The sequence below is a fragment of the Mastomys coucha genome, unplaced genomic scaffold (genome assembly GCF_008632895.1).
Source record: "Mastomys coucha isolate ucsf_1 unplaced genomic scaffold, UCSF_Mcou_1 pScaffold13, whole genome shotgun sequence".
NCBI classification, from domain to species: Eukaryota; Metazoa; Chordata; class Mammalia; order Rodentia; family Muridae; genus Mastomys; species Mastomys coucha.
The window spans coordinates 30,764,572-30,775,883 of NW_022196895.1; the positions used below are offsets into that span (position 1 = coordinate 30,764,572).

Genomic DNA, 11,312 nt, shown 5'->3' on the forward strand with positions numbered 1-11,312 from the left:
GGGATTTGAACTCATGACCTTCCGAAGAGCAGTTGGTGCTCTTCCCTGCTGAGCCATCTCACCAGCCCGAAGCTTCTTTTTTTCCTTCCTTTGTCTTTCTGTTGGTTTGGTTTGGGGGCAGTGTCTTATTTGTGTTGCCATTGTGGCCTTGAACTAGTGGACTCAAACAATCCTGCTCTCATTCTGCAAAGTGCTGGAGTTACAAGGTGTCTACCACCATACTTGATTAAGAATCTTTACTTGTTGAATAAAGAAATCAAGTTACTTCTCAGCCTTTTCAACTAAGATCAAGTAAAGAAACCCAAATTTTTTATTGGTTTGACCTGAATTTCTTTATTTGGCAAATATTTATTGGGCCACTAATTGTGTCAGCCACCCTCCCCTGATGGACACACACATGCCCCTCACCCTTTCTGTGGATTCAGAAGCAAAGAAAACAAATTTTAGTTCTCGTGGTTTGAAGAAGAAGTTTTGGGGGTTTTTTTGTTTTTTTTAAATGATGTTGGGGCTGGAGAGTCAGCGGTTAAGAGCACTGACTGTTCTTCCAGAGGTCCTGAGTTCAAATCCTAGCAACCACATGGTGGCTCACAATCATCCATAATTAGATCTGACACCCTCTTCTGGTGTGTCTAAAGACAACTACAGTGTACTCATATATAATAATAAATAAATCTTTGCGCCAGAGCAAGCAGAGGTCCTGAGTTCAATTCCCAGTAACCACATGATGGCTTACAACCATCTGTACAGCTACAGTATACTCATATACATAAAATTTAAAAATCTTTTTTTAAAAAAATTGATGTCAAGGGGCTAGAGCAGTGGCTCTGGGGAGACTGCAGGTCTTTTAGAAAACCCTTGTTTGGCTCCTAACACTCCTGTCAGGAGCCTCAGAGCCCGCTAACTCCAGTGCCAGAGGATCTGCTGCTCTCTTGGTTGGTGGGTGGGTGGGTTGAGAGAGGGTTACTGTGTAGCCCTGGCTGGCTCTGAACTCACACCTGCCTCTGCCTTCCAAGTACTGGAGTTAAAGACATGTGCCACTATGGCTGCCCTGAGAGATTGGTTAAAGAAGGTTCACTCTTGAGGCTATACTATTACTGGTAGAACCAGAGTTAACAGACTAGGATGAGGCAAGGTCAGAGAATTCATAAAGGGTCTGTATTTTATTTGTTGCTGGTTGGTTTTGAGATGGGTTCTCAGGAGGCTTGCTTTCTCATTATTGCTTTTACACTTATTTATTTATGGGTTAGGGGGCTGGAGAGATGGCTCAGTGGATAAGCACTGGCTGCTCTTACAGAAGACCCATGTTTGATTCTTAGCATACACATGGCATCTCAACCATCTATAATCCCAGTCTTGGGGGATCTGAGGCTGGCCTCTGAAGTGTATGTACCTATTCACATATACACACAGCATTTGGCAGATAGAATAACTTAAAGAAGTTCACTGGGAATGAAACTCAGATCAAGTGCAGTAGAAAGTCCTTTGATCCACTGAGCCATATTTGCATTGTATTCACTGCTATAAGTAACCTACTGATGACTTAAAAGAATATGTAAAAATGTATAGTTCAACTATAGTATCATAGTCAGTGAAGGACTTGATCGGCCCCAGATTTTGATAGGGGCATGGGTAACAGGTAGGAAGTGTGGCCTCTAACCATTTCCCTCCGACCCCAAGGGATGGTTGTATTTGACTTGTGTCCTTTTTTACCTTAGGTTGGTCTTCACTCGAAAGGGGGTGCTCCGTGTGGAGGGCTTTCTGAGTCCCCAGCAGAGCGACGCGGAGGCCATGAACCTGTGGATCCCCTCTTCCTCCCTTGCAGAGGGAATAGACCTAGAAACCTCAAAATACATCTTGGCCAATGTTGGGGACCAGTTCTGCCAGCTTGTAATGTCTGAGAAGGAGGCCATGATGATGGTGGAGCCACACCGTAAGGCGCCTTTCACTATTCCCAGATGTTCCCATCTTGCTGTCTTAATTTCCTTTTACTTAAAGAAAGATTGGGAGGAGAAGGCATCTGCTGTGAATTAGGACTGATAAGGCTTGTCTTTAGCAGCCTATCAGATGAACTGTTCCCAGCATGTGCCATTCTTTCCATCTCTGACAGTAAACAGAACTCCTCTTCACTGTGCCTTTGTGTCTGTCACACATCTGCTGTGTGGCGTTTAGCTGTTCTCAGTTTGCTTTGTACAAATTTGTGTCAGTACCAGTGTTCTATGGTTTATTGAAAGACATGGTGCTATTTAATGCTTAATTTCTCACCTAGAATCCTCATTATTACAGAGAGATAGTACAGATATATACCATACAATTTCCATACCAAGGGAAAACTATACTGTGAATGTATACATTACATTTCAAGAAAAAATTTCTCTTTTCTTTTGTCAAGTTCTCTGTAAAGATTTTATACTGTCTGTGTTATTTTTTGAGATAGAGTCTCAGACTTTATATATATATATATATATATATATATATATGTATGTATGTATATTTTTTTTGAGGTAGAGTCTCAGCTGACCTTTTCCTGCCTCCATCTTCAAAATGTAGGAATTACAACCCAATTAAAATGTTATTTTTTCTCAATTGATAACATGTAACATTAACTTCGAGGAATTAATTGTCACTAGGAATCTTATCACCTACTGTTACTACATCCCCCCACAACACTCAGTATTCCATATATTTGTTTCTCTTACAATTGTCTTAGAAAAGTCTTTCATAGACTTGTTTATTTTTTAAATTTTTATCGATGGACAAAATGCCATGAGTAGCAATCAATAGATCTCATCCTATTAGTCATGGTTGTCAATACCAAAAGTGTTCTTCTCTCACCAGAGAAAGTAGCGTGGAAGCGAGCGGTACGTGGGGTTCGGGAGATGTGTGATGTTTGTGAGACAACTCTCTTCAACATCCACTGGGTTTGTCGAAAATGTGGATTTGGGGTCTGCCTTGATTGTTACCGGCTCAGGAAAAGTCGTCCAAGGAGTGGTAAGTAATACTGTCTGTCTCGGGTAATTCTAAACATGACTGGTAAGCATATATTTTTAAGCTTTGGTAGTGGAATCAGGAGGGGTTTATGTCTCTCTTAAGCTGCTCAGCTTCAGTTGTCTTTGTCATAGCGCTGTTTGGTAGTGGTTTTAGTCTTTGTTCAAATGGTCTCCCTTCACAGGCAGTGCTAGTGTCAAATCACCATCTTCCTTTCTGTACCTCCTCAGTATTCTGAACATGGAGATCGCGGGTTTCTTTCTGTTACCACACCTGATCTGGTGTTATGGTCGTGGCAGCAGGGCCGGCAGATTTTATTTATTTTTGTTTGGTTGGTTGTTGGTATGTTTTGTTTTGTTTTGATTTTTGGCCTGGCGGGTATGGCTATTGGCTTAAGCAACTAGAACTTGAAAACCTGCACCCACATCGTACACCAACTGTGGTATCTTGGCCAGTGACTTAACTCCAAGCCTTAGTTTCCTTTTTAAATAAAACAAAAATACAACATTGTTAGCAACATTGTTGTAGGTAATTAAATGAACTATATCTAAAGTGCTACACAGGACTGACACCTTCTAAGCATGGCATAAAATTAAGTCAGCCTTTCTACCCTGACTCTATAGGAATTGCTTTTCTGCCATAAACAGAAAGAAACAGTAAGTATTTAAAACTCTAATTTTCCAGATATTGCAGCAGGCAGCATGGGACTGTGACCTCTGAGAAATGGGAAGAAACAAGCTGGTTTCTACAGTGGCCTGTGCACTGCCTAGGAACAGCTTCTAACTGTAGCACAGAGGAGACCAAATCAGCTTGGCAGCCCCACTGGGCTGAGACAGCAAAGTCGGATAGAGTACCTGTGTAGAGGAAAGGGCTGCACACACATAGCAGCAGAGGCTGTGCAGATGTCCCAGGTTTTCTGTGTAACAGATCTACACAATATTAGATCAAACTTCCTGAGGCCCAAAACTGATCTTCAGAGAATAATTGGCAAGTAATTTTCATAATTTTAGGGGGAAAAAAACTTTCTTTTTCTTTTTCCTCCCTTCCCCCTCCCCACGGAACAGGGTCTCTCTGTAGCCCTGGCTGTCCTGAATCTCCCTCTGTAGTCCAGGCTGGCCTCCAGCTCACAGAGATCTGTCTACTCTGCCTCCTGAGTGCAGGGAGGGATTCCAGGCTCACACTACCACGCCTGAGGTCAGAATCACAGCTTTAAAGAGATGCTTGGCCTCCCAGCATGTAGGAAGCAAATGCAGGTGGATCTTCATGAGTTATAGGCCAGCCTGCTATACATAGCAAGTTCCAGGACATCAGGACTATATAATAAAGACAGTATTTCACAAAAATAAAAATAAAAACAACAACAGAAAGAGATGCTTGTTAGAGTCCAGAAGTATCCCATCTGAGTTGTGGGATTTAGAGTTAAAATCTTCTTTGATTGGGGGCTGAAGAGATGGCTTAGTGGGTGACCCAGGTTTTGTTCCCAGTACCCATATGAATGTCCGTAACCATATGTCTACCTGTAACAACTGTTTGTAACTCCATTTTCTGGAGATCTGATACCCTCTTCTAGCCTCTATTAGTACTAGGCACACAGGTGGTGCACATACATATATGTAGGCAAACAACGTATATGTGTGTAAAATAAAGTTTCTAGAACTTCCATCAAGAATTGTAAAGCAAACTTTAGAAGATTCAAACTAGGGGCAGGGGGTGGGATGGGGGTTTGAGGAGGGGAAATCGGGAAGGGGTATAACATCTGAAATGTAAATAAATAAAATAATAATTTAATAATAATTTTTTAAAAAAGACTCAAACTGATTGCTGACTTGCACTGAGTCTAACAGTACTCAAAGGGTTTAAAAACAAAAAACGGGGCTGGAGAGATGGCTCAGCAGATAAGAGCACTGACTGCTCTTCCAAAGGTCTTGAGTTCAATTCCCAGCACCCACATAGTGGCTCACAAACATCTGTAAAGGGATCTGATGCTCTCTTCTGGTATGTCTGGAAACAGCTACATTGTACTTATACACATAACTCTTTAAAAAACAAAGCAAACAACTAAACTGTAAACTAAACTGAAAAACTGTATCCACACACATAGCAACAAAACTCTGCATTCAATCAACAAAGTCAAGAATAAAGGGAAGAGAAAAAGGGCAGAGTTGAGGTATGATCAGTAACTCAAAAAGAGAAAATGCCTATAAATAGTGTGGATGATGATGCTTGTCTAAGTGACACACCCAATATGAAGTGGTAGTCTAATAGTTGAAGATAGACTATGATAAGTTAAAAATTAGTACTGCTAACCCTAGAGCAATTCCTAAAAAATCAAAGCTGTGGGGCTGGAGAGATGACTTATTGTCTAGAGTGTTTCCTTCCCAACATCCTTATCAGGCTGCTCACAGCCACCTTTAACTTTAGATCCAAGGGAGCGGATGACCTCATCTGACCATGGCAGGCACCTGTACACATACATACAGCTCATTCACAGACACACTCTAAATCTGGCAGCAATACCTATAATCCTCACACACAGGAGAAAGAAGTAGGAGGATACACTACTTAGCAAGTCTGAGATCAGCTGGAGACACATGAGAACCTATACAACACAACACAACACAAAAACAGTGCTGGCCAAGATCAAAAAAAGGACATTAAGTGCAAAGAGTTCAAGTTTGTAGAGGAATAGGATTGTTCTCTGTCATGATTGACTTGAAGAAACATGAAGTATCTACTTTAGATTGTTGGCTTATTTTTTATAATGTATAGCACAGTAAAACAGATCATATTTTTAGTTTGTTAAGTAAGCTGTTGCTTTCTTTGGCCATGAGAAAATTTGTGGTTCTAAAACTTGTACTCACTGAAAGAGATTCAACTGTGACTCCATAAAATCAGAAATTAATTTCTGTTTCAGAGACAGAAGAAATGGGCGATGAAGAAGTTTTCTCCTGGCTAAAGTGTGCAAAGGGGCAGTCCCATGAACCAGAAAACCTCATGCCTACACAGATCATCCCTGGCACAGGTAAATACATTTCTGTTATGCAATTGGGTGGGAAAGTGTTGTGTTTATTGTTTTGATTTTGAGGTACTGAGTATTAAACTCTCAGCCTTTCACATGCTAGGTCAACACTTCTTCCACAGAGCTACATCCCTAGCCTGAGTATATTGGTTTACTTTGTGGTGCGTGGGTTGGGATGGGGGGGTATAGTGTGTGTGTGTGTGTGTGTGTGTGTGTGTGTGTGTGTGTGTTTGGTGGGGATAGGGGTGTACACACATGTTTGTGACAGGGTCTCACTTTGTAACCCTGACTGGCCTAAAACTCAAAATGTAAAACCAGGCAGGCCTCAACTCACAAGAGAACCACTTGAGCCAGGCAGTAGTGGCGCATGCCTTTAATCCCAGCACTTGGGAGGCAGAGGCAGGCGAATTTCTGAGTTCGAGGCCAGCCTGGTCTACAGGGTGAGTTCCAGGACAGCCAGGGCTATACAGAGAAACCCTGTCTTGAAAAACCGAAAAAGAAAAAGAGAAAGAGAGAGAGAGAAAGAGAGAGAGAGAGAGAGAGAGAGAGAGAGAGAGAGAGAGAGAGAGAGAGAGAGAGAACCACTTGACTACTTGTTTTGTTTGTTTACTTACTATGATGTGGGGGTTTAGTTTGAATGTATGTAGGGCACCAGACTGGTATTAAAAAGGGTTGTGAGCCACTGTGAAGATCCCTTTCACTGTGTAACAGCAGCCAGTACTTTTTAACCTCTGGGCCATCTCTTCAGCCCCATTGTTGTGACATTTTTTCCCTTAATTTTTTAAAGATTTATTTTTATTTCATATTATCTGTGTCTGTATGGTACATCTGTGTGCCAATAACTTTGGAGTTGAGAAGGGGGCTTGAGATGCCCTGGAGCTGGAGTGACAGCCTGACATTGATTCTGGAAACTGAACTTGGGTCCCCTAGAAGAGGAAGAAGCACTCTTATTTTTTTTTAAAGATTTATTTATTTACTTTATGTATATGAGTGCACTGTCTTTAGACACACCAGAAGAAGGCATCAGATCCCATTATAGATGGTTGTAAGCCACTATGTGGTTGCTGGGATTTGAACTCAGGACCTCTGGAAGAGCAGTCAGTGCTCCTGAAGCTAAGCCATCTCCAGCCCAGAAGAAGCACTCTTAACTGCTGAGTCACTTCTCTAGGCCTTGTTTTAACCTACAGGTTAATAGTGACCTGGAACTCACTATTAACTAAGCTTGAATTTAGGATCCTCTTGCTTCCAACTCCCAAGTACTGGGATTACAGGAGTATCGCACTACCACACTCTGTTGTCTACATGCTGGGATGGTCCCAGGGCTTCATGCAAGCTAGGCAAGTATTCTACCAATTGAGATTGCATCCCCAGCCCACAGGAAGTGGTTTTACATAGTATAAGCAGGCCTTGAACTTGGAACAGGTAAGTGATTGGCTGAGCCAAAGTGAAAGAAAGCAGTTAGTTACTAGATCAGTTGCTACTTTTTCATTGCTGTGACAAAATACACAGGAAAAGTCACTTCAGGGTTTTATTCAAAGACAGGATTCAGAAATGAAATGGTGTTCTTGCTTTTCTTTTGTAGTCAGTTTTGGGCCTCTGAAGATGGGTCTTCCCTCTTCATATAAACCTTTCTGGAAATATGCCTCAGACACCCAGAGCAGTGTTACCAGTTATTCTAAACCGAGTCAAGCTGACCTTGATAAGTCATCATTCTAGGTGTTAGGAAAGGCTTCTGGTTTTAGGTTTATAAAATGTAGCTGGAGCACTTGCTACTCTCAGAAGGCCTAGGCTCAGTTCCCATCACTCACATAGGACAACTCACAACCAGCTGTAACCCTAGTTCCAGGGATCCAATTACCTCTTTGGTCTCAAGGGCATCCGTGCATGCATATGTGTGGGCATTCAAGTAAAATAAAATCAAAGCAGACAAACTAAATATGTTTTGCCAAGTGTGGTGGCACACGCTTTCAATCCCAGTACTCAGGAGACAGAGGCAGGAGGATCTCTGAGTTCAAAGGCAGCCTGGTCTATAGAGTGAGTTCTGGACAGCCAGGGTTACACAGAGAAACCCTGTCTCAATAATAATAATTTTTAAAATGTATGATTTAAAAAAAACCCAACTGAGAACTGCCATGATGCTTCAAAACTGTCGAGTTAGTCCTCGGGAAACTGAGGCAGGTAGGAGGCTGCGGTGGGTTGGAGGCTATCCTAGGCTCCTATAGTAAATTCCAGATCAGGCAAACAATAATAAAAATACCTAGCTAGGTAGTTGGGGATTTAGCTCCGTGAAAGGCCCTAGGTTTGGTTTTCAGCTTCCTGGGACTGGGGGCTGTCCAGCTCAGCATAACCAAACCCCTGAGTTCTTGACGGGGGAATGGCTGAGTGTGTTTGGGTCATAATTCCAGCTCTCTGCACCCAGTCCTCAGGACTTCAAAGGCAACCTGTCTCAGAACAGAGCAGGTGTCCCAACGGTACTTCCTTACTGTCTCTCTTCTTAGCGCTTTATAATATTGGAGACATGGTACATGCTGCCCGGGGAAAGTGGGGAATTAAAGCAAACTGCCCTTGTATAAGTCGGCAAAGCAAATCTGTTCTGAGACCTGCTGTCACCAATGGGATATCCCAGGTAAGACGTGTGGGCTAAAACTAAGATGGCTCTCTTCCTTCCTTCCTTCCTTCCTTCCTTCCTTTCTTCCTTCCTTTCTTATTTTCTTTCTTTCTGTCTTGTATTTCTTCCCCCCACACACACACCTCCTCCTTCTTCTACTTTGGGTTCTTTTTACATTTTCATTTTCTTTAAGAATTAGTCCCAGAAGAGGCAACACTGGGATAGAGGGTAAAAAAGCAGGGATGGTGGGGGAATGAATCCCAACCAAAATTAAGTGTGTATGAAAATGCCATAGGGACCTGTTACTTTGTGTACCAACTAAACCGAAAATTAAAGCTTTCAATTTAAAAGGAAAACTTCAATCTGAACTACTCAGGATTCTGAGGTAAAAGAATTGTTAGTTTTGAGGCCCCTCTAAGCAACATATCAAAATTATCTCAAAAGCAAAGTCAAAACAACAAATAAGAACTTACAGTCCACAGCTTACATTTGAAATTCTCCTCGAACCACTAACATGGGATGGATTATTACTAGAAACTCAAGTGTGGATGCTAAGAGCTCTGGAGATGTGTCTTCAGTAGAATCGGTGTGCTGATAACCCATTATAGATGGTTGTGGGTGTTGGAAATTGAACTCAGGATTTTGGGAAGAGCAGCCAGTGCTCTTAACCAGAGTCATCTCTCCAGCCCCTAAGGGATTAACTTTAATCACTGGTTTTCTGCTGTAGAAGCTCTCTTAAGACATTCTTTAAATTATGAATTCTGTCTTGTTCACTTGGTTTTCTACAGAACCTTGCATAAATGGCTGACACATTGTAGACTTAATAAATGTCTATGGATTACAGAATGCATGAAATAACATTGAAACAGTTCCAGGTTATTCTTCCCAGATCCGTATAGTGTGAGCAGCTGTTGTAGTCCTGGTCAGTGCTCTCTGCCTAAGCTTACCCTCTGCAGCCCTTCTCACTGGCCCTCTAACCTTCCCTCTGTGCTTTAGCTTCCCAGTGTAACCCCTAGTGCCTCTTCTGGAAACGAAACTACCTTCTCAAGCGGAGGCGGAACTGCAGCGATAACAAATCCAGAGCCGGACCAAGTTCCCAAAGGTGCTGGCACTGACGGCAGACCTGAGGAGCCCCTAAAAGCAGAAGGTTCTGCGTCAAATAGCAATAGTGAACTAAAAGCCATCAGGCCCCCGTGCCCTGACACAGCCCCTCCTTCCTCTGCTCTGCATTGGTTGGCGGATTTAGCAACTCAGAAGGCTAAAGAAGAAACAAAAGGTAAGATGAAGCACCTGTGCTCCAGCTGTGGGAAGGGTGTTGGGTAATTCTGTGAGTTTTCACATTTACTGGCGCTTAGAGGGGTGCTGCTTGCTTTCTCTGGTTGGTAGCACAGCAGGAGGGGTACTTTTCCTGTTGTTTTTGGTTGGTTGGTTGGTTGACATTGGTTGGTTGGCTAGTTGGTTGACATTGGTTGGTTGGATGGTTGGTTGGTTAACATTGGTTAGTTGGTTGGTTGGTTGGTAGTGTTGTTGGGTCCTTACCTGGACCTCCTTAGTCAGAACTGGGACAGTTTTGAGTGAGCTTCCCCCTGGATTGTTTCTACAGCCAGAATTAGCAGCTAGACTTAGAATAGCAATTTTGGTTTGAAGAGGGTCTCGTCTGGGCTTGAAAGGACCAGCCATGTTAAATGGGCCTGAGAACCACCTGGGAATTATTTTTCTTAACCCCACTTAGAACCATTGAGTTAAAATTTCTTGAGATAAGGACTGATCTCCATTTATAAAAAACAAGTATCACAAATGATTCCAATCCAAGAGATCTGGAGACCCACTTAAACTGTCTTAGAAGGTAAAAGATAGATGAGAAAAAAAAAATTTTGTGATCTAAACATAGGTAAGAAGAAAGAGTCAGAGAATTTTCTTTGTATTCCTAAAACCTGTGTTCAGAGCTTCTCAGCCTGGACACACACTTCCACGTAGTCTGGAGGCAGGGCGCTGCAGAAGGTATCTCTCTCATTCCACCTAGCTGTGTTGACAGAGTCAGTGTCTCCTGCTCCTCCGGCCTAATGCTCTCTGTTTTCATGTTCTCACAGATGCAGGGTCCCTGAGGTCGGTGCTCAGTAAAGAGTCTCATTCACCCTTTGGGCTGGACTCATTCAACTCCACTGCAAAAGTCTCTCCATTGACTCCAAAGCTTTTTAACAGTCTGTTACTAGGTCCCACTGCCTCCAACAGCAAAACTGAAGGTTCTAGTCTTCGAGACCTCCTTCACTCTGGGCCCGGAAAGCTTCCTCAAACCCCCCTGGACACAGGCATACCCTTCCCCCCTGTTTTCTCTTCATCCTCAGCAGTAAGTGTCTGTTCTACAACTCTAGCCTTTGGTAGGGTTTTGGGTTTTTTGTTTTTTATGAAAAAACGATCACACATCTAGATGATTAAGTGAGAGCCTCCTGGTTACATGGTCAAGCTAACAAAATCTCTTTTTACATTAGGTTCTTGGAATATTTATGATCATTTTAAGTTGTGAGCCTTGGGTACCATTTTATGAAGTTAGTAAAAGTTGAGGGTCAGTGTGATGACCTGAGTTCAATCTTCAGGGCCCTCGGTGGAAGAAGAGAACTTACCTACTCCTCAAGTTGTTGTCTCACCTCTATGTGGTACCATAGAAAAGCACCCATTCCTACAGACATGTCAACTCCCCCC

General features: G+C 42.6%; 1 protein-coding gene across 2 annotated transcripts in view; it reads left to right on the forward strand.

Annotated features, from left to right (window-relative positions):
* Kdm3b (lysine demethylase 3B) overlaps positions 1 to 11,312 on the forward strand; it is a 56,728-nt gene that overhangs the window by 31,790 nt on the left and 13,626 nt on the right. For both annotated transcript variants that reach the window (XM_031365326.1, XM_031365325.1), the window contains exons 10-15: positions 1,716 to 1,930; positions 2,836 to 2,988; positions 5,900 to 6,007; positions 8,503 to 8,630; positions 9,609 to 9,888; positions 10,703 to 10,959. In XM_031365326.1, coding sequence (XP_031221186.1) covers positions 1,716 to 1,930; positions 2,836 to 2,988; positions 5,900 to 6,007; positions 8,503 to 8,630; positions 9,609 to 9,888; positions 10,703 to 10,959 — 1,141 coding nt within the window. The remainder of the gene's footprint in view (positions 1 to 1,715; positions 1,931 to 2,835; positions 2,989 to 5,899; positions 6,008 to 8,502; positions 8,631 to 9,608; positions 9,889 to 10,702; positions 10,960 to 11,312) is intronic.